Below are 24,743 nucleotides of genomic sequence, written 5' to 3'. Positions count from 1 at the left end.
TATACTGAGTGGAAAAAAAAAAAAAGCCAATCTCCAAAGGTATGCTGTATGTATGGTTTCATTTCGAAATTGTAAATTTTAGAAATTTAGTATAGACTGTTGATTGGAAAGTTACAGTTAGAGGTCATGGGGGGATAAAGGGGACAGGAGAGAGATGAGTATGATTATAAAAGCGTAGACTGAGGTATCCTTGTGTTGTTGGAACTATTCAGTATCTTGAGCATGGTAGTGGATACAAAAACCCAGACACATAACGAAATTATGTGGAATTTAACACACACACACAAACACACACACACACACACACACACACACGAGTACAAGTAAAAGTGGGGAAATCTAAATAAGACCGGTGGATTATATCAATATAATTATACTGGCTTGATATTACACTATAGTTTCGCAAAATGTTAACCATTAGTGAGAAGTCAGTACAGATGAATCTACAGTGATCTCAATGAAAATTTCAATTAAAAAAAGAGGGGACTTTATAGGGAGGAACCAAGATGGTGGAGTAGAAGGACGTGCTCTCACTCCCTCTTGTGAGAACACCAGAATCACCACTAGAGGCTGGACTGATAGATAGACACTGGAATTCACCAAAAAAGATACCCCACATCCAAAGACAAAGGAGAAACCACAAATAAAACAGTAGGAGGGGTGCAATCACAGTAAAATCAAATCCCATAACTGCTGGGTGGGTGACTCACAGACTGGAGAACACTTATACCACAGAAGTCCACCCACTAGAGTGAAGGTTCTGAGCCCCACATCAGGATTCCCAACCTGGGGGTTAGGAGGAAGACAGTAGAAGCAAGGAGAACTAAAATCATGCAGCCTGTGGAACAAAAACCACATTCACAGAAAGATAGACAAGATGAAAAGGCAGAGGGCTATGTACCAGCTGAAGGAACAAGATAAAACCCCAGAAAAACAACTAAATGAAACGGAGATAGGCAACTTTCCAGAAAAACAATTCAGAATAATGATACTGAAGATGATCCAGGACCTCGGAAAAACAATGGAGGCAAAGATCAAGAAGATGCAAAGAATGTTTAACAAAGACCTAGAAGAATTAAAGAACAAACAAACAGAAATGAACAATATAATAACTGAAATGAAAACTACACTAGAAGTAATCAAGAGCAGAATAACTGATGCAGAAGAACGGATAAGTGACCTGCAAGACAGAATGGTGGAATTCACTGCTGCAGAACAGAATAAAGAAAAAAGAATGAAAAGAAATGAAGACAACCTAAGAGACCTCTGGGACAACATTAAACACAACATTTGAATTATAAGGGTCCCAGAAGGAGAAGAGAGGCAGAAAGGACCCGAGAAAATATTTGAAGAGATTATAGTCGAAAAATTCCCTAACATGGGAAAGGAAATAGCCACCCAAGTCCAGGAAGTGCAGCAAGTCCCATATAGGATAAACCCAAGGAGAAACACGCCGAGACACATAGTAATCAAATTGGCAAAAATGAAAGACAAAGAAAAATTATTGAAATCAGCAAGGGAAAACGACAAATGACATACAAGGGAACTCCCATAAGGTTAACAGGTGATTTCTCAGCAGAAAGTCTACAAGCCAGAAGGGAGTGGCATGATATACTTAAAGTGATGAAAGGGAAGAACCTACAACCAAGATTACTTTACCCAGCAAGGATCTCATTCAGATTCGATGGAGAAATCAAAAGCTTTACAGACAACCAAAAGCTAAGAGAATTCAGCGCCACCAAACCAGCTCTACAACAAATGCTAAAGGAATTCTCTAAGTGGGAAACAAAAGAGAAGAAAAGGACCTACAAAAACAAACCCAAAACAATTAAGAAAATGGCCATAGGAACATACATATCGATAATTACCTTAAATGTAAATGGATTAAATGCTCCAACCAAAAGACACAGGTTCGCTGAATGGATACAAAAACAAGACCCATATATATGCTGTCTACAAGAGACCCACTTCAGACCTAGGGACACATACAGACTGAAAGTGAGAGGATGGAAAAAGAAAATCCATGCAGATGGAAATCAAAAGAAAGCTGGAGTAGAAATTCTCATAGCAAATAAAAGAGACTTTAAAATAAAGAATGTTACAAGAGACAAGGAAGGACACTAAATAATGATCAAGGGATCGATCCAGGCAAAAGATATAATAATTATAAATACATATGCACCCAACATAGGAGCACCTCAACACATAAAGCAACTGCTAACAGCTATAAAAGAGAAAATTGACAGTAACACAATAGTGGGGGACTTTAACACCTCACTTACGCCAATGTACAGATCATCCAAAATGAAAATTAATAAGGAAACGCAAGGTTTAAATGACACAACAGTCCATATAGATTTAATCGATATTTATAGGACATCCAAAGACAGCAGATTACACTTTCTTCTCAAGTGCTCAAGGAACATTCTTTCAGGATAGACCACATCGTGGGTCACAAACCAACCCTCAGTAAATTTAAGAAAACTGAAAACATATCAAGCATCTTATCTGACCAAAAAGCTATGAGATTAGAAATGAATTCCAGGAAAGAAAACGTAAAAAATACAAACACATAGAGGGGAAACAATACGTTACTACATAACCAAGAGAACACTCAACAAATCAAAGAGGAAATCACAAGATACCTGGAGACAAATGACAATGAAAACACGATGACCCAAATCCTATGGGATGCAGCAAAAGTAGTTCTAAGAGGGAAGTTTATAGCTCTACAAGCCTACCTCAAGAACAAGGAAAATCTCAAATAAACAATCTAACATTACACCTAAAGGAACTAGAGAAAGAAGAACAAACAAAACCCAAAGTTAGCAGAAGGAAAGAAGTCATAAAGATCAGAGCAGAAATAAATGAAATAGAAACAAAGAAAACAATAGCAAAGAGCAATAAAACTAAAAGCTGGTTCTTTGAGAAGTTAAACAAAACTGATAAACCATTAGCCAGACTCATCAAGAAAAAGACAGAGAGGACTCAAAACAATAAAATTAGAAACGAAAAAGGAGAAGTTACAACTGACACCACAGAAATACAAAGCATGCTAAGAGACTACTACAAGCAGCTCTATGTCAATGAAATGGACAACCTGAAACAAATGGACAAATTCTTAGAAAGTTATAACCTTCCAAGACTGAACCTGGAAGAAATAGAAAATATGAACAGATCACAAGTAATGAAATTGAAACTGTGATTAAAAATCTTCCAACAAACAAAAGTCCAGGACCAGATGGCTTCACAGGTGAATTCTATCAAACATTTAGAGAAGAGCTAACACCCATCCTTCTCAAACTCTTCCAAAAAATTGCAGAGAAAGGAACACTCCCAAACTCATTCTAAGATGCCACCATCACCCTGATACCAAAACCAGACAAAGATACTACAAGAAAAGAAAATTACAGACCAATATCACTGATGAATACAGATGCAAAAATCCTCAACAAAATACTAGCAAACAGAAGCCAACAACACATTAAAAGGATGATACACCATGATCAAGTGGGATTTATCCCAGGGATGCAAGGTTTCTTCAATATAGGCAAATCAATCAATGTGATACACCATATTAACAAATTGAAGAAGAAAAAACATATGATCATCTCAATAGATGCACAAAAAGCTTTTCACAAAATTCAACACCCATTTATGATAAAAACTCTCCAGAAAGTGGGCATAGAGGGAGCCTACCTCAACATAATAAAGGCCATATATGACAAACCCATAGCAAACATCATTCTCAATGGTGAAAAACTGAAAGCATTTCCTCTAAGATCAGGAACAAGACAAGGATGTCAGCTCTCACCACTATTATTCAACATATATAGTTTTGGAAGTTCCAGCCATGGCAATCAGAGAAAAAAAAAATAAAAGGAATACAAATTGGAAAAGAAGAAGTAAAACTGTCACTGTTTGCAGATGACATGATACTATACATAGAGAATCCTAAAAATGCCACCAGAAAACTACTAGAGGTAATCAATGAATTTGGTAAAGTTGCAGGATACAAAATTAATGCACAGAAATCTCTTGTATTCCTATACACTAATGATGAAAAATCTGAAAGAGAAATTAAGGAAACACTCCCTTTTACCATTGCAACAAAAAGAATAAAATACCTAGGAAAAAACCTACCTAGGGAGACAAAAGACCTATATGCAGAAAACTATAAGACACTGATGAAAGAAATTAAAGATGATACCAACAGATGGAGAGATATACTATGTTCTTGGATTGGAAGAATCAATATTGTGAAAATGACTATACTACCCAAAGCAATCTACAGATTCAATGCAATCCCTATCAAACTATTACTGGCATTTTTTACAGAACTAGAACAAAAAATCTTAAAATTTGTATGGAGACACAAAAGACCCCGAATAGCCAAAGCACTCTTGAGGGGAAAAAAGGGAAATGGAGAAATCAGACTCCCTGACTTCAGACTATATTACAAAGCTACAGTAATCAAGACAAAATGGTACTGGCACAAAAACCGAAACACAGATCAAGGGAACAAGATAGAAAGCCCAGAGATAAACCCACGCACCTATGGTCAACTAATCTATGACAAAGGAGGCAAGGATAAACAATAGAGAAAAGACAGTCTCTTCAATAAGTGGTGCTGGGAAAACTGGACAGCTACATGTAAAAGAATGAAATTAGAACATTCCCTAACACCGTGCACAAAAATAAACTCAAAATGGATTCGAGACCTAAATGTAAGACAGGATACTATAAAACTCTTACAGGAAATCATAGGAAGAACACTCTTTGACATAAATCACAGCAAGTTCTTTTATGATCCACCTCCTAGAGTAATGGAAATAAAACCAAAAATAAACAAATGGGACCTAATGAAACTTAAAAGCTTTTGCACAGCAAAGCAAACCATAAACAAGACGAAAAGACAACCCTCAGAATGGGAGAAAATATTTGCAAATGAATCAACACACAAAGGATTAATCTCCAAAATATATAAACAGCTCCTGCAGCTCAAAATTAAAGAAATGAACAACCGTATCCAAAAATGGGCAGAAGACGTAAATAGACATTTCTCCAAAGAAGACATACAGATGGGCGAGAAACACATGAAAAGCTGCTCAGCATCACTAATTATTAGAGAAATGCAATTCAAAACTACAATGTGGTATCACCTCACACCAGTTAGAATGGGCATCATCAGAAAATCTTCAAGCAACAAATGCTGGAGAGGGTGTTGAGAAAAGAGAACCCTCTTGCCTGTTGGTGGGAATGTAAATTGATACAGCCACTATGGAGAACAGTATGGAGGTTCCTTAAAAAAACTAAAAACAGGACTTCCCTGGTGGCACAGTGGTTGAGAGTCCGCCTGCCAATGCAGGGGACACAGGTTCGTGCCCTGGTCCGGGAAGATCCCACATGCCGTGGAGTGGGTGGGCCCGTGAGCCGTGGCCGCTGAGCCTGTGCGTCCGGAGCCTGTGCTCCGCAATGGGAGAGGCCACAACAGTGAGAGGCCTGCATACCACAAAAAAACAAACAAACAAAAAAACCCAGCCTAAAAACAGAGCTACCATACAACCCAGCAATCCCACTACTGGGCATATACGCAGAGAAAACCACAATTCAAAAAGACACATGCACCCCAATGTTCATTGCAGCTCTATTTACAATAGCCAGGTCATGGAAGCAACCTAAATGCCCATCAACAGACGAATGGATAAAGAAGATATGGTACATATATACAATGGAATATTACTCAGCCATAAAAAGGAACGAAATTGGGTCATTTGTTGAGATGTCAATGGATCTGGAGACTGTCATACAGAGTGAAGTAAGTCAGAAAGAGAAAAACAGATATCGTATATTAACACATGTATGTGGAACCTAGAATAATGGTACAGATGAACCGGTTTGCAGGGAAGAAATTGAGACACAGATGTAGAGAACAAACGTATGGACACCAAGGTTGGAAAGCTGAAGGGGAGTGGGGATGGTGGTGTGATGAATTGGGTGATTCACATCATGTATACACTGATGTGAATAAAATTGATGACTAAGAACCTGCTGCATAAAAAAATAAATAAAATAAAATTCAAAAATTAAAAAAAATACAGGACAAATAAAAAAGAGGGATTAGGGAGTTGGAGGAGTCTCAGTATCCTTTCTGTGTCTCTGTGTCTCTCTCTTTCTCACACTCACACCCACCCACACACACAAACACACACACACACACACATACACACACAGTTTTCTGCCTGGAAAGCAGCATGTCTACCAGAACTAGAGCTGCTCCAACAAATGAGGATGAAAGGTATATTACAAATGGCAAATAGGAAAATAGGAGCCTTGATTCTTATGACATCAGGACTTTGCCACGTCATCCCTTGACTATCTACCTTTAGACCTTTTTTTGAATGAGAGAAAAAAATCTGCTTGTTTGAAAAATGAACACAGTGTGACAAGTACTAATAAGGCAGCATAGACAATATATACCTCTCCTCATTACATCCTGCCTCATCTGACTCCACTCTGTACAGTTCTGACTCAATAAAAATGCTATTTGTTGAGAACTAAAATGTCTCTCAACAAAACCTACATCTGTGTATACATAATACACAAATATAACACCCTATTGCTCCACAATCCCATACGTGATCTCGTTCTCAGGATCTCTGCAACAAGAGGAGAATCTATACCTCTTGAGAGTGAGTTCTAGACTTTATCGAAAATAATCTCAGCCAGTGATTAGTTCTTGTGGTCTGCAATGAGCGTTTTTAATCCACTGGTCCGTACAGCAATCTTTATAATAAAATTCTTTATAATACTTGTCTTATATAATTACTTTGCATTTTAGTTTTCTGTGGTTCCCTAATGCTTCGATTTTTATAATTTTGAATATATGTACTATATTTCAAAGTAATCATTTGGTTTATATGAGGAGACTTTTAAAATGTATTGTGGTCAAACTCTCTCCTGGATAATAGGTAAGACAAAGAATGGATGAAGGAAAAAATCAGTCCCTACCCTTCCCTTGGCCATTTGTGTTCTATTCTAGAGCCATGAGCTTCTCCTCAAGCATCTTATTTTCCTGAATTTTTTCACATAATTAATAAACTCTAAGACACCTTTATATCCTCCCTAGGCATAGGTGATACTTCAGCATTGTATTTATTGGGAAAAGGAGGAGATGACGATGACAAAAAGGGGAAAAATTAATATTTAAATTCTTGGTTGTCTGAAACTGACACATGAATCATATGTATTGACTCATTTAATCATCACAATAACCATGTGAAATAGCTATCATTTACTCTCCTTACTTAACATATGTTAGAACTTTTGAAGTGTTAACTGTTTTCTTCCATTTGACTTTCTATGTGTATCTTGTTCCTTTCCCCAAATTGGGTTGTTAGGGCTATCCGTAGTGACTCCCCTCGGGAAAGGTTGTGATGATGACACACATTGTTTAAAAACGTTCAAGTCTCGGATTTTCAGTTTCAAAAGTTTACTTGGACTTGCAAGAGCCTGAGCTTTGGAGCTTTAGAAACCTAAAGCCTGGAGACCCATCACATAATATGTATGCCATAAGAAACAGGCCTGAATAAATGCTAAAAAAGTAATAAACAATTTCACACTTCCTATGAGATAACAATTCTCTCCGTGGGTGAAGACAGACACAGAGGAAAATGTAAGCTGCATATTCATGAGTTCCTGAGAAGTTCCCTGCTGTCTATGCCTCCCTAAAGTCTAAGCCTAAGAGTTTTGAGAAGCTAAACCCAGATAGCTTTGGGAATTCCTGAAACGCCAAATATAATAGGTGGGTGGCTTGTTTTTAAATCTTTTTCTGCATCTGACATAGTTTGTGAGCAACAGAACAGAGACAGCCAAATGTGATGCATATTAGTGTGAGACAGTCTCACAAGTTCCCGAGAGCAGGTGAACTCATCCCATGATATCAAGAAAGACACTCATGCAGCTCAATATTAGAAAAACAAACAACCCAATCAAAAAATGGGCAGAAGACGTAAATAGACATTTCCCCAAAGAAGACGTACAGATGCCAAGAGGCACATGAAAAGCTTCTCAACATCACTAATTATTAGAGAAATGCACATCAAAACTACAATGAGGTATCACTTCACACCGTTTAGAATGGGCATCATCAGAAAATCTACAAACAACAAATGCTAGAGAGGGTGTGGAGAAAAGGGAACCCTCTTGCACTGTTGGTGGGAATGTAAACTGATACAGCCACTATGGAGAACAGTATGGAGTTTCCTTAAAAACTAAAAATAGAACTACCATATGACCCAGCAATCCCATTACTGGGCATAAAACCTGAGAAACCATAATTCAAAAAGCATCATGTACCACAATGTTCATTGCAGCACTATTTACAATAGCCAGGTCATGGAAGCAACCTAAATGCCCATTGATAGACAAATGGATAAAGAAGATGTGGTACATATATACAATGGAATATTACTCAGCCATAAAAAGGGACGAAATTGGGTCATTGGTAGAGACATGCATGGACCTAGAGACTGTCATACAGAGTGAAGCAAGTCAGAAAGAGAAAAACAAATATCGTATACTAACGCATATATGTGGAATCTAGAAAAATGGTACAGATGAACCAGTTTGCAAGGCAGATATAGAGGCACAGATGTAGAGAACAAACATATGGACACAAGGGGGGAAAGCAGGGTGGGGGGTGGGGGTGGGATGAATTGGGATTGACATATATACACTAACATGTATAAAATAGAAAACTAACAAGAACCTGCTGTATAAAAAATAAATAAAATAAAATTCAAAAAATAAGACAACAAAATACCTAAGAAAGTCCCGTATTTGCATATTCCCTATATTCAGAAGCAAAGTGAACCACATTACCAATCGACATGACAGGAGTAAATTGAATGGGGAAATGTACATCTCAGCAAATACCGTGACCATCATCAGATAAACAAGGCCCACCTACCTCTCACTCTAAGGCTGTGAAACTACATGAATCATCCTCAATCCTCAGAACCCCAGGCAAAGGGGTATTTTAGACTTACTGAGATTATCAGGAATTAACTAAAATTAAGTTTCTGCTTTCATAGGGTTTCATTTGCTCTTTTTTATCTAGTTACTTAGGTGGAAGCTTAGAGTATTATTTTGAGACATTTCATCTTTTGTAATATAAGCATTTACCACCATAAATTTTCCTCAAAGCCTTGCTTTAGGTTCATCCTGTAAATTTTGATATGCTACACTACCATTTTCATTCTGCTCAAAATATTGTCTAATTTCCTTTGGGATTTCCTCTTTTGCCTATAGATTACTTAAAAGTATGTTGTCTAATCTTTAAATACTTGGGGAATTACCAGATAATTTTCTCTTATCGATTTGTAATTTAAATCTTTGGGTTAGAGAATATCCTTTGTATATTATATATATTTATATGTATCACATCTACATAGATTTTAAAACCCCACAAGACAATGCTATAATTCTTGCTTTCAAGAGTCCTATATATTTTAAAGACTACAGAAGATGAAAAATAGCCTATTTATAATTTCTGTTGCTCTTCCTTTTAATCAAATCAAATAAAAATGGGCAAATTAATTAAATAAATTTTTCAAAAGATAGTTATGGTATAGATACTTGATTAGGTATTTGTAAAGCCATAAAAATAATTATCAAGACTATTGGGAAAATTTTAATAATAATTAAATGAAAAAAGCACAATTCAAAGTTATATTAAACTATTATTATAACCCTATAAAGTATGCTAAGTACCATATTTCAGAAAGCAATTTAATCAGAAGAGAGCAACCAGAACATCAAGGGAACTGGAAATAAGACAGAATGATTGCCTAGAAGGAAGATTTCTAAATGAGTCAGATAACAGACCTCATTTTGTTGCCTCCCTAGTACCCGTTTTCCCCTTCCCATCTCAACAGCTCTACAACGTTCTTTCGGAGATCTCCTCAGTGTATATAAGTTGATTAGATATAGAGGCTCTGAACTCCACCCAAACTGACAAGAGATAATAGTATAAAAACTAAAATTACTTTACTTATACTGAGAAATACAACTTAAATATTCCCAACATTGGCAACAATTTGACCAGTGCATTCTCTCTTTAGTCATGTGGGAACCCAAATAATCAAAAGGTAGCTTGTTAAATATGGGTTTAAAGAGGGCATAATAATCTCACATGACTACGTTAGGTCATTTGGCTCATCTGGATGGAAACATTTTCTTCCATAATAGGGATATACCTTCAGGAAGCACTAAGTTCTTCGTTATCATGACAGTATATTATTTTATCAGCACTGCCAGTATGTGTATCCTTAACTCATATGTCCATGGCTGACAAAACACCACTTATTATTAACTTTCTATATTGGTGCATAATGGTCTTGTTATCCTTTGTGAAGTTGTCCACTTAACATAGAAAAAGTTAAGTGAAGGACAGGAATAAAGACGCAGACATAGAGAATGGACTTAAGGACTTGGGGTGGGGAGGGGGAAGCTGGGGCAAAGTGATAGTAGCATTGACATATATACACTACCAAACGTAAAATAGATAGCTAGTGGGAAGCAGCAGCATAGCACAGGGAGATCACCTCGGTGCTTTGCGATGACCTAGAGGGGTGGGAGAGAGATGGTGGGAGGGAGACGCAAGAGGGAGAAGATATGGGGATATATGTATGCATACGGCTGATTCACTTTGTTATACAGCAGAAACTAACACAGTATTGTGAAGCAAAATTAAAAAATAAAATAAAATAGATAACTAAAAAAACAAAGTTAAAGTTGGAAAGCAGAGAAGATGATATATACACACTTCAATATCAAATTTTCATTTAATACATGCTAATATATAATTATTTGTTAAATTTATGATAAGACAAAGATCTCTTCTTTACGTATGGGTCTACTGATTGACATTCCAAGTGTATAAGCTCCCCAATAATGCATTGTCTATGACTTCTAGTTTCAGTTACTTTAAAGTAGAATGAGAAGTTAGTTATTACTTGTAAAGTAATCAAGGCTGTGCAGAAACCTAAGTTTTCTTCTTTTTTTCTCTATTTTTCCTAATTGTTTTTTAGCAATTAACATTTATTTTGAGCCTTTCTAAAGCACTGAATTTAAGTTCATGCACTCAATTCATCAGTTTATGAAATATTTAAATCACAATTATGATAATAATTGAAATTCACTAAAAAGGATGTGGGAAAAACATAACCAGTAATATGCACACAACTCAATTTTATGTGCACAAGGTATAAGTAACTACAGGGTAGACTACTGTGAATGAATCTGTCCACACCCTGGGAAGAGAGAGTTTTGGTTAATTCACTAGTTAGTGAAGTTCTGTTAAGAGATCTTTTATTATATTTTCAAGCAAAATGCCATCTAGCCTTGATTTGAAAATCGCATCTAGTTAGGTCAATTGGTTAGAGCATGGTGTTATTATGACGAAGCTAGACATTAGATCCTCATATATGTCACTTAGCTTTGCCCCATGTTCCTAGTTTAAACCCCTAAAGCCCTCTAGCCATCTGGCAACTGCAGTCATGTTCACCTATAAGTATCCTCTCTGTACCCCCTCACACTGGCATCCAACCAAAAGAAAAAGAATAATTTCAGAAATATTGGCCAACCTTATTTCAATGACTACTATATTTATATATAATATGAGACCCAAATATTCAAATAATGTTTTCTGAAAACATATTTTAACTTTTAAAAAGGAAGGAAAATAACTACTAATAACAAAAACACCCACTCTCTGCCTGTAAGACAAGTTATTCTTTCTTATTAGCAAAATGAAGTTTCCAACTTCCTGAACTTATATTCTGAATCTCCTTCTCAACCTTGCAGTTTTCTAACAGCTCTGTAACTGTGAGAATAACTAGCACAGATGAATACTTGATTAAAATTAGGAAGAGTGGAACATAAGAGACTATTGAATGAACCTCAGATAGAGAAAAAGAAAAAAAATCAAAATAAAGATTTTCTCTTCTCAACAGAGAGGGGAAAATAATTTCCAGTTCCAGCTAATATCTTAACAGAAGAAGATATACCTATTAATATTATTTTCTATATTATATTCCCCAAATACTAGGCAGGTCTTCTTTATAAGGTATAATATTATAACAAAATAATAATTTAAAAATAAAATTATAGAGTAGTTATTTCTAATAAATGATAATGGATGCTATATTTTGTTATTTTTCTCTATATATTCAGGAATACTTAAACATACATTAATATAATTATGTGAATAATAATGTCTTTTGATATGTGCACTCCTCTATCTCTATCCTCCCATGAAAAACCTAAAACTGTAAGCCACCTCATATTCTATTTAGGAGACAGAATGGAATATAATGGAATATATGATGGAAGATAATGAAATAAAAAGTTTTTAAGTAAAAACGTTGAGAAAAATCAAAATAATATACATGTGTACATATATACATATGCATATATGTTATTAGGAATATATATATTCTTAATGTGATCAATCATTAAATATTTCAAATGATCTGTTAGAAATTATATATTTCACTAAATTATGGACCATCTCATCAAAAACTATTAAAATGGCAACACATTAGGCATTAGGCAAGAATATCATTTAAATTATTCCCAGTTGTATCTTAAACCACAAATAATATTAGTCAAATATGCTTTTTAAAAAGTTGTTTTAACTGAGCAAATGCTTTTTGGAAAATTTAGACCAAAAAATTATGTATTAGTTTTCTTTTGCTATATAACTGCAAATTGGTGGTTTAAAACTTCACAAACTTATTATCTCACAGTTTCTGTGTGTCCAAAATCCAGCACATTTTAACTGGGTCTTCTGCTCAGGTTCTCTTAAAGCTGAAATCAAGTGTCAGACAGCTGCATTCTTACTTGGAAGCCCAATTAGGGAAAGACCCACTTCCAAGCTTCCTTTGATTGTTGCCAGAATCCGTTCCTTGTGGTTGTAGGACTTAGGTCCCCATCGTTTTGCTAGCTGTTGGCAAAGCATGCTGTCAGCTCCTAGAGGTTGCTCTCAGCTCTTAACCACATGGCCCCCTCCATCTCAGCAATAAAGAACCTCCGTTACATTGAATGCATCTCAGACTTTGAAACTCTCTACTTCTTCTGCTATAAGCCAGGGGAAAAACTCTGCTTTTAAAAGGTTAATGTGATTAAGTCAGACCCACCTGAAAGAGCCCCCCTTCTTCAAGCTAACTGTGCCATATAACATAACATAATCATGGGAGTGATAGCTCATCATATCCACAGGTTCCACCCACACTCAAACGGAAGGGAATTAAACAAGTGTGAGGGTTATTTGGGAATTATCTTAGAATCCTGCCTACCACAGTATACAAAAATTGAAGAATCATAGGGAAGACGCTTAGTGGCAGAGACTGGCATGTGGATTTAAAATCACAGAAATCTGAGCAAGAAATAACTTGGAGTAAGATTTAGAATACTGCCTTAAAGTATAAAACTCCATATTCTAAGCAATATTTGAAACAGTAACTTTACTTTGAAAAGGTCTGTGCTTAAATAAGTATTCTGTATCGATCTCCCCTGGGTTTTTAGAAGGATTTCTCTGGGAAATCTTTGTAGTTGTGGATGTAGTAACAACTAAGAGGTCAAAATTTACTTCTCCTCAACTCCAAAACCAAAACAGTTTATTATAAGATGATTTGATCCATATTCCTTTTAAATGCCTTTAAATCTATTTTTTCTTATATTTCACAAATCCTATTTTTAACATTTTATTGGAATTAACAAATTTGAAATCTTGTACAGCATGATTCAATTACACAACAATATCAAGCTATTGTATTATATTGAGTTACTGCTTGATAATTTGATTTCAATAACTGTATAACATTTACTTATAACTATAATATTTCAAACAATATATTGAACCAAAGAAACTAACTTTTATTCTTTATTCATCTGATTTATATTCTGCAGCATAAACCAAGGAGAGACCTCAAGTCTCTACCTATAAGACCTAAATCATAACATCCCTGCTCAAACACTTGGTAGCTGCCATTCCCTATAGAATGAAGGTCAAACTTTTTAACATGGCAGTAGATGTTTCCCATGATTTTGTCCCAGCCTACTTTTCCAACTTCAACTTTCACTGTACCCTCACTTCAGCTATTCTTGATTGTGTACCATCGCCGCAACTTGCCTTTGATGAAATAAACTCACCTCAACCAAACCAACATCAGAAGTGTATAACTGTTTTATGGGTGTCATGGATTTGAATGGCTAAGAAATTATTTTAATATTGTGTTGATTAAGTACAGAGGCACCCCACCCTGTAAGAGAGGAGGTGATATTTTAGCTGAAGCGTAAGGTCTTAACCAAAGTGATTTACTGTGAAGCAACACTGTACTAGGAATTAGAGTAATTGTCTCCAAATTGGCATGTGCACACCCCAGGGAATGCAAGAGATGACCTACTGAGATGAAGAAAAAATATATGTTTATATCTATTTAATATCAGCCTTATATATATTTTTGAACATGTGTTATCTGTTAAGTATTGATACAGAACTATATGTAATTTATAAAAATACACATACTGGGGGAATATTTAATTTTTTAAATTATTGGAATGCATTATTTTACAAGTTTGGAGACCAAAGCAAGGACTTTGGAATCCCACTGACATAGTTTCTTATCCCAGTTCTAACACTTAGAAGCTGTGTGACTTTAGAAAGTTATCTTAACTGAAACCACAATTTTCTCAAGTATGTAATGAAAAGTGTTCATACTGTAGGACTATTGTGAATATTAAAGGGGACTTTTTTAAAGGTATTAGCCCAATCTTTAACCAATATATATTAAGAACTTGATAAATGTAAAGCATTATTATAACATTATTATTAATCATTACATTCAATACTTGCTATTGCCTAAAGAAAAAACATGCTTGTTAAAGAACTCTAGATGACAAGCAAAGTCACTAGTTTCTCAGCCTTAAAAAGAGCCCATCCTTGTGCCCTGTTGGTGGGACTATAAGATGGTATAACTGTTAAGGAAAACAGTATGGAAGTTCCTGAAAAAATTAAAAATAGAACTACTATGGGATCCAGCAATCCCACTTGTGGGTATACATCCAAAAGAATTGAAAGCAGGGTCTTGAAGGGACATCCTTCACACACCCATTTTCATAGCAGCACTATTTTCAACAGCCAAAGGTGGAAGCAACCCAATGTCCATTGACAGATGAATAAACAAAATGTGGTAAATACATACAATAGCATGTTATTCAGCCTTTAAAAGGAAGGAAATCTTGTCACACACTTTAACATGGATGAATATTGAGGACATTATGCTAAGTGAGGTAATCAATCACAAAAAGACAAACATTGAGTAGTTCCACTTATATGAGGTATCAAAAGTAGTCAGATTCATGGAAACAGAAAGTAGAGTGGTGGTTACCAGGGGCTGGAGGGAAGGGCAAAAGGGAAATTGTTGTTTATTGGGTCTAGAGTTTCAGTTTTACAAGATGAAAAAGTTCTGGAGATCTGTTGCACAACAATGTACATATACTATTGCACCATACACTTATACATGTAAAACTGGAAAATATATATTATGTGTTTTTTACCACAATTTTAAAAAATAATTATAATTTTTTTAAAAAAGAGTTCCCAGTATGGCTATAAAACTAGTTGTGTGGTGGTAAATAAGAAGTTCCCATCTGTGGTATTGGGCTGGGAGGTGATTTTCATTTATTCCATTAATACGGAGCACCAGTGAGGTATTACACATTGCGAACTCCCTTCCTTCAAAACAGGTTTTGGAAAAATTACCAAATTATCAAGCAATAGACATACTGCATGGTATGGTGTGGTAAGAATATGGTCGGTCAATTCAAGAGATATTAAGTTGGTAGAATCAACAATACACTGTCAAGTACTGACTATAAGGAGGGAAGAAAAGGGAGAAATCAAGCATATCAGACAGATTTTTCACTTGGATAGGTAAGCAAATTGTGTTGCCATCCATGGAAAAAAATTTCTTTAAGAATTTTCTTTTTTGAAAGAGGTCAGCTTGGAGGACCTAGGATGGGGGAATGGAGAGAAGAGAAATTCATTTTTGAATTTGTTTAATTTTAGGTGCTTTGGAATATCTTGATGGAAACATCTAGTAGAAAACCCAAAACACAGATCTGAACCCCAGAAGATGTGCAGTAAGTCCCCAGAACAGAGACACAACTGAAGCCATGGACATGAGTATCATTACTCAGGAGAAAGAAAGAGTGAGAAAAGGAATTCAAGACATACCTTAGTGAAATTATTTAATTTCAAGGATGCCTGAGTAAACAATCCATAAAATCTGGAAAACAGGTTTGCCTTAGATTTTAACAGAGCTAACACACTATCTATAATGTCTGGTGGAAAGAGTGAAATGAAGAAATGACACCTAGCTAAGGTTGCTCTTTAGGTACAAAGACAAAGGACAAATATTTTCAATTGCATATAAACCTTAAAGAATAGAACAGAGGAACTCTTCTATAGAAAAAAAAAAAAGATGATCAGGAATCACAGTTAATCAACTGATGAATCAAAGAATTTAGAAGTAAAGAAAACCAGGTAAAAGAATGGATGATAAGCATTTAAGTACAGCAAAGGAAAATATCAATAATTTTAAGAAGCAAATTACATACTATAACATAAATATAAAAAACCTTGAGAGTAAAAGCAATTAGATAATATAACTGATATAATAAAATCAGATATATAACAATTATAATATAATCAATGTAATCAATTATACACAGGGAGGTAGTAATAAGGAGGTGAGAAGTGAAAATATATTTGTCTCTTACCTACCATTGGAGAAAGTCAATTATATGGTATAAAACTGAAGTCTGTAGTTAAAAAATAAATGTAATTCACTCTCAATGTTTTTCTTAATCTTTTCTAGTAATTTTAGGAATAAATACCTCTGTGAAGAAGCCTTTATTAGCAATTTTTTGAATTTTGTGTATTTCTTTTTCTTTTGTTGTATTTTGGTAATATTATATTTTATTCTTCTTACTTAAATTAGCATATAATTATCATACTAGTTTCAGAAAATTACTTTTCCTGGTCCATATACAGTATCACTATCAATCAATATGTCTCATCTTCTTTTGGCATATATGTTTAGAGGGACATCTATAATCATGTTCAAAATTAGCTAATGGTGGTTATATCTGGGCAGGAGATTAGCATGAATTTTTAGCATTTTTTTCCTTTTCCCTTAGATTTTTGAAATAATGAGAATGTATCACTTTTAAGAAGACAAAGTCATTTTTATTTTCTAAAAATGGAGTAGGCAGAATAAATATGTGAAAAACACATTAATACATATATATATATATATATGTGTATCTTGTATTTTAACTCTGTTACAGTGTGATTTTTACTTCAGAACACAAATTATAATTACATCACGGTGTTCTTGCTTTGTTAATACTTAGAACATCTTCTGTTTTTATAGTATTTACTATGTGCCAGGCATATGCTATATATGCTCTATGTTTAGGAAGTATGAATTATGATTATTAATTCTTATCCCAAACTAATTAGGCAAGTAATATTATGTAAATTTACAAAGAAGAAACTGTGTCTTTAGTTAAGAAACTTCCCCTAATTAACAGGTAAAATAAATGTCAAATCCAGGATTTAAATCTTGCTCTAAAATCTATACCCTGCCCACTATAACATGTTTCCTGCCATCCATGCCATCCATGTTATCTTGTTATCCCAGGACTATGAAAATAAACGTAACCTAAAACACATTAGATTCACTTTAATTTTCCCAGTGAGATATAAAAAGTCTTGGCAAGTACAACAGCTATTAGTGAAAGGTCTTTATGATCTTGACATGGAGATGGAAACTCTGGAAGTTCTGTTGCCACATCCCTGAATTTCCTTCCTCATCTTTCCTTTATCCTATGCAAAAAGTCTAGAGTTAAAATCTTGACAAGCAGAATCTCCGCTGGCTCAGGAGGTTTCTAGAGGGAATACATATGAGTGCCGAGTCTTGCCCCTCACCTCCACTATAGTTACTAGCAAGACAAGGAAGAACCAATGGAAAAGTCAAGGGCTGGTATCTTCGGAAGTAAGTGTGGGATAGTCCTCATATACTAAGAGGGTCTGATTTCCTCCTAAAATTCAGGGGAGGGCTTCCCTGGTGGCGCAGTGGTTGAGAGTCCGCCTGCCGATGCAGGGGCCACGGGTTCGTGCCCCGGTCCGGGAGGATTCCCCGTACCGCGGAGCGGCTGGGCCTGTGGGCCGTGGCCGCTGAGCGTGAGTGTCCGGAGCCTGTGCTCCGCAACGGGAGAGGCCACAACAGTGAGAGGCCCGCGTACCGAAAAAAAAAAAAAAAAAATTCAGGGGGGTTATCTCTACAAGCCCTTTGCCCCTTAATCCTCACGGCCAACTGGCCTCTAGTAAAGGTACCCACATTCCCTGAGAGCCTTAAGGAGGCGCTGTGCTAGGGACTTGTCATGGATGACTTATCCCTCCCAACAAACCACAAGGAACCACTTAAGTCAGCTTATAAACCACAATGCTGAGAATCATACCTGGGATCTCTTTAACCCTCCCCCCACCAGAGATCTATGGTAGAGGGTGTCCCAAAATACTTAAATGAAGAAAAAAAATGCATTGGTCATCAATAGCAATTCCCACTAGTATGGAAGTATTAAGAGATAAGCAAAAAATTGCTCATATCTCAGTGACTACTATTATGATTTGTCTCTGTGTCAGAGTTACAAAGTATCATCATGTATAGCTGGCATGTCCCTCAGCTTTGTTTTCTATAATTTCTATAGCAAATTCCAGATCAAGGCCCAATACATATGATGTGTGCCTCAGGCATGGGGTTAGGCCAAGTGGAAATGTATACAGACTCCTTATGTACTACTGCCTTCACGCTGACGTGGTATAAAAATTAACAAAAAACCATAGGGAACTAAAAAAACAGTAACTGGTTATGAACCAGTCCATGAATATTCATTCTAATCACTGTACAATAATCAATTAGTAGTATACACGGCAAGAAAATATGAAATTTGAGGCTATAGATTGCAGAACTGAATAAATCATCATTTTTAAATGACATAACTAGAGATAATGCATTTTCTTTTCTGGATGAAAGATCCATTTATGTTTCCTAGTGGAATAAATAAAGGGGAAAAATACACATGAATGGTAAAAAAAAAAAAATTAAGCCAAAGTGTCTGTTACTACAAATACAGGTCAAGAAAAGCATTGCTCACATTATTTGATTTTACAGTTTGGATATTCATTACCTTGTTTTTTTAAGACTGAAAAAAAAAAAAAAGAAATGTGAGTTTACTGAATTTCCTAATGTTTTATACAATGCAGTCGACTTTTTAAAAAATACACGTTAGGGGCTTCCCTGGTGGCGCAGCGGTTGGGAGTCCACCTGCTGATGCAGGGGACACGGGTTCGTGCCCCGGTCCGGGAAGATCCCACATGCCGCGGAGCGGCTGGGCCCGTGAGCCATGGCCGCTGAGCCTGCGCTCCGGAGCCTGTGCTCCACAACGGGAGAGGCCACAGCAGTGCGAGGCCCGCGTACCGCAAAAAAAACAAACAAAAAAAAAACCACGTTAACACATTAACAATATTACTAACGAAAAGTTGTAATGAAATTTCTGGTTCTTTTCTAAGTTTACCTTTCCTAAGATCAAGTGGTAGAATGTGCTCTGGTGCTTTACATTTTAAATGTGATGTTTCAACTAATGTTGCCAGAAACAAAATGTCAATGAGGATGCAAAGCTTCTAAAAACAAACTAAACTAGAACTATCAAAGACATAAAATAGAGTAACCATAGTAATGCTAATTTTAAACGGTCACTGATTAAACATTTTTTTCCTAATCAATGTCAGGCATTTGCTATATCTTTTTCAGAACTGTTTTTAAGTTATTCATAATTTCATACTTCTAAATTTCTCACACCTTTAATGAAGGAACATAAAAATAATAGTGGTAGCGTGGAAAAGAACTTAGATGCAATGCTCAGCAAACCGTACATATGTGTGTGTGTACGCGCGCACGTGCACACAGACATTCCCACTCCAGACCTAAAATGGCTGAGTTGCAGGATATTGTTGCTTGGTGACCAAACAGTATCTCCTCAGCCACACAGTAATCTAAACAGTGACAGATATGTCTCCTCAGTTTTAGGCATGGCCAGGACAAATATTAAAGGGCATGTTTATCTTCTCCAATCTTCCACATTTTTAAGTCGGTTGTCACTTGCTTGACTTTATCATCAGTTATATCTAGGCTTCAGGGGGGAAAATATTTGCAAACCTACATATGTTATTTTGGAAAAACAAGAGGTAGAACCAAGCTTCTTTCAGACTGAAAGGTAGTCCTGTTTCAGTTAAGTCTGTGTGGTGTCTGCTCTCTTCTAGTCTGACCTCCCAGTTGCTATCAGTCTCCCTTTCTTTCATTAAACACAAGAAGTTAATTAGCCCCAGCCTGTCCTCTCCCCTTCTCTCTTTCCCTTTTTGCAGTAGTAATGATGTCTAATTACCGGCAACAGTGGGTTACTGAAACACCAGGCGCAAATCTCTCTCAATGACAGCAAAGCCAGCCATGAACCTTCAAGCCTCAAGAAGCTAGCATGATTCTTAGTCTACTTGAAAATACCATTCAAACACAGTACTTTCTTTCAACCGATATATGCCTTTGAATGAAAAGAAAAAGATATTCTTTGTCTTTCTGGTGACTGCACTCCTGTTATCATAAAGAAAAAACATATTTTTAAGGAAAAATATTTTGAGATGTGGGGAAACACATGATAAAAGGGGATCTTTATTTTTTAACTCATTGAAATGATGATTGGCTGCCTCTCAGAGAAGGAGGAGCCTATAATTCTATGTCAGGAGCAGCATAAAAATTTCATAAACAGCAATAGGAGAGTTCATGAATTAAAAACATCTGCAACATTTCCAAACGGGTCTGAATGAAGATCAGAGCTCTTAAATACTACACGGGAAACCATTATCCAAGAACATCACCTGAAGGGTTACATTTTCTCCCCTAACTATATGGAATCCTTACTGAAAAGAGACACACGTGTTACTTTATTATTAACCCTGGAGCTGTTACTCTATATTAGATGTCTTAGCAGCAGTTCTTTAACAACTCTGCATTAATTTTTCAATGAAAATATGGTATCTGAGCATGTGAATGCTGGTTTGAATTACTGGCATCCATGTTTATCTTAGCACCTCTACAACCATTACAGAATTTACATTAGAATTTTGAATTAATGTTTTAAAAAGGCACACCTGTTTATACATACAGTGGATGTAACAAAATCCATGCAAGTATAAACTCACTGGTGCAATACACAAGTGAAGCTATCTGACACGTAAACAGAGGTGCCTAAGCATAACATAAAAAAATGAAAAGCAAACTCCCAAGCTAGCAATTTAAAAAGAAAAGACACAGAATTATTAAATAATATTCAGGTAAATATATCTTAAATGATTATTATATTCATCAATTAGCCCCGTATTGCCCAAAGGAAAATATATTCACATGCTGTGAATTCTAATTTACTTTGTCTAACAGTAAGTTATTTTTTTAAATCAGGTTCTTCATGTTACTCCCAATGCAAATGAATCAAAGCACTTCATTCTCTGTGACAGACTTCTGGCTCATCCAGATGTAAATAAACCTCAGTTCATCCGTGCTCATTACTTAGTAAAGCAATCTCACCATTGTCTTTAGCAATGCCACATGTTAAAAGAGAAGGCTGCATTTATAGATCGACCTTCTAGAAACCTTCCAACAATGGTACATTTTTTTTAAAAAACATCAGAACTTTTATGTGTGTTTCCATTTCACCTTTATTTCCATGTCCCATTTTCCATATAAATTTCGAGAGAAATATACTCCCTTCAAACAACTACCCCTAATTAATCTCAAGAAACCATAAACTGCTTTCCAAACATAAAAGAGTCCTCCAAATAATCCTTTGAAAAACCTTTCATGCACATATTTCCAATTGAATATACCTCCGTTTGATAGAGAAGAATAGCTTTCAAGGCATCTCGTTTCTAGCATCCTCCAGGAATACTGCACGAGAAACAGTGGCCAGTAAGGAAGGGAGGAAAAGGAGCAAATGCTCAAGAAACCCGAAAGCGAGGCAAAAATGTACAGGATGCCAGATACCCTCCCCCACCCTTACTCCAGACGAGTACCCACCTAGCATGATGAAGAAAGAGGTCTTACGGATCTGATCTGCAATCCTACTTGTAGCCCACAATTCCCATCTCCTTAAAAAGGAAATTGACGCTGCCGCCGCTCCCCAGCCTCACAGGCTCCTGCCTAGTAGGCTGAGGTATACTGAGCTCTCAATGCCAGCGCCTGGGCTTAGAGCTTTGTGGCCATGAGACTAGAGCCATCCCAGAATAAGGAACAAATACGTACACCACTTGACTGCGCCCAAACCCATCTCGCTTTGTTGTTGTTCATCATGTAGCTGCGGCTTTATTTGTGAAAGGGGGAAGTGAGGAAGGGAATGGGGGAAATAGGAGGAGGAATCTTCAGGACCTTATCTACAATCTAAATAGTCGTGCTAAGATCTCCGGGAGTGATAAAGGCGATCGGACAGCCCGGTGTCTCCCAATAGCGGCGGTCTAACAATAAAACCTGATAGTGTCCGGGGGAAAACCCCACATCCACGACCAGCGCCACGTTTGGGCTTTGTGCCAATAAGGAGACACTGTAGACTATCGATCAGAATCGTCTATTATCAGAGCGTGCGTCTGGGGTTCCAGCGTGGCCTTTATGAGCGGTGGCGAAGGCGGGACACGCGCCAGGCGCCCAGCGAAGGACGTGGGACAATGGCCCAGCCCGAGGACGCGGGACGCCGCCCGACCAGGGGATGGAAGCTCCAGCAACGGGTCCGGGAGCCCAGAGGCCAGGAGGGCTGCGCGCTCTGAAGGTGCGCTGCCGCTTTAAAATAAAGGACCACAAAGACTCCACGTTGGGGGAAACGCGCCTGGCTCACGCGACTGGGGACGACTTGGGGAGGGGGTTGAGAAGGGTAGGGGCAAACGAGCCAACGGTGGCTCACGGCTCCCCCTTTCTCCCCACCCCCCCAGCGCCGGGCTGCTCGGGCAGACGAATAACAGAGGAAGGCGAGTCACTCACCGTGGTCTTGACCGGCACGTAGAGCACTTGCTTTGCGCCGCCGCCCCCGCGGACCTCGTCCGGCTGGCCCAGCTGGAAACCCTTCGATTTGACCCAGAATTTAAATTTGGCGTTGTCCGTGGAGCTCGACTCGCAGCCGTTGAGGAGCTGGACGATCCGCTCGTATTTTTTACGGGTCACCGTCTTGGTCTTGCCTGAGTCCCCGTAAGTCCTGAGGCACCAGTCCTGGAACTGGCGGTACATGTCGCGCTCACTCTCCATGTTCCCTGCTCCCGGCCGCCGGCCGGATGCTCCCAGCGCACTTCGCACCTGTTCACCCCGGGCTCATGAAAAATGCAGCTCCCGCCACGATGTAGGGACGCGAGGTCCCGGCCGCCGCCAGAGCCTGCCTCGGGTGTGTGTGGGGGGAATGGGGAGTGGGGAGGAGGGTCGGTTGGGCACCAGCGATCAATGCCCTGTGCTACCAAGTCTCTGGTTCGTTCGTAATTGCGACGGATGTCTTGGACGCTTTTCTCGTCTTCTTAGTGATGGGTCTCTTTAATACTGTAGGAGTAGGACCATCCTAACAGCATCTGGCCCGGAGGAGCTGGGTTTTGAATAATTAAAATCCCATTCCTTGGTTTATCAAAAACCCACTATTGACTTGAGGTGGTCCCTCGACGCCTCGCCCGGGGCTGTGTCCGGGGCAGGCAGGTGGAGCGCAGCGCCGCCTCCCCGCGCGAGCCCCAGAAGCTTCCCCAGCCTCCGGCCCCACGGTCCAGGAGCGATGGCTGCGCCTCTCTCAAAAGCAGCTGCCCGGCCGAGCGCCTGAGAGCGCGCTCCAGGGTCCTGTTCCGCTTCGGCCTTTCCCTGCGTGGGGCGTTCAGGGACTAGAAAGAGAGAAAGTTCTTACCTGTCATGTTGTTAAACCTATCAAATCCTGCTACACAGGAAATTTTTTAAGGTATTTTTAAAGCGGCATACAATGTCATTTCTTCAGATGCATTTAGGCTAAATTCCAGTCCCGGAGGTAGGTTCCAGGAGTTAAGTCCCAGAATTAGCAAAGCATTCACGAAGATTTGGCCATAGTTCTATAGGATAGCCTGTGGTACCCCAAACAGATATCCGTTCCAGGGGGATGTGGGTAAACGAAGGCAGGCCGCTGGCGGCGGGTCTCCCGGATAATGATGGGGTCCCCAGACAGGACTCTGGTCTCTGGCGAACTGGGTACAAGGCATAGAAGTAAGTTTATGATACAGATGCTTAAAACCCTTTGCATGAAATTAGAATATAGCGAGGTATCATTTTCCCATTGCTTGGTTACAGTTTGCAGTTCACACGGGAGGTTTCGGATGTCTATTTTCCCCCTGCCACGTCATGGACACCCCCTCCACACCTCAGAGTGGCCAAATATGAGTTCCTCCGGACGATTTCTCAAGCAAATGAAATCAGCGGTTCCTCCATTCAGGATTTCCATCCGTTTGTTACAGAGCTTGGAATAGGAGAGTTCCCATCCTCCTCGCGCTGCGATTGCGGCCGCTCCTCTTTATTCTA

The 24,743-nt window shown here is 37.9% G+C and overlaps 1 protein-coding gene across 5 annotated transcripts in view; it reads right to left on the bottom strand.

The window, feature by feature from the left end:
• The window catches only part of NOL4 (nucleolar protein 4), a gene marked incomplete at both ends in the record, with an annotated part of 393,313 nt that extends 369,842 nt beyond the window's left edge, over positions 1-23,471 (bottom strand). For all 5 annotated transcript variants that reach the window (XM_082853659.1, XM_082853657.1, XM_082853658.1 and 2 more), the window contains one exon: positions 23,211-23,471. In XM_082853659.1, the coding sequence (XP_082709785.1) occupies positions 23,211-23,471 (261 nt within the window). The remainder of the gene's footprint in view (positions 1-23,210) is intronic.
• Positions 23,472-24,743: the final 1,272 nt, after the last annotated feature.

This window comes from Leucopleurus acutus (assembly GCF_964270905.1).
Source record: "Leucopleurus acutus genome assembly, chromosome: 13".
Classification (NCBI taxonomy): domain Eukaryota; kingdom Metazoa; phylum Chordata; class Mammalia; order Artiodactyla; family Delphinidae; genus Leucopleurus; species Leucopleurus acutus.
The sequence above is the reverse complement of the archived record's forward strand: the minus strand, read 5'-3'. Positions and strand labels throughout refer to the sequence as shown.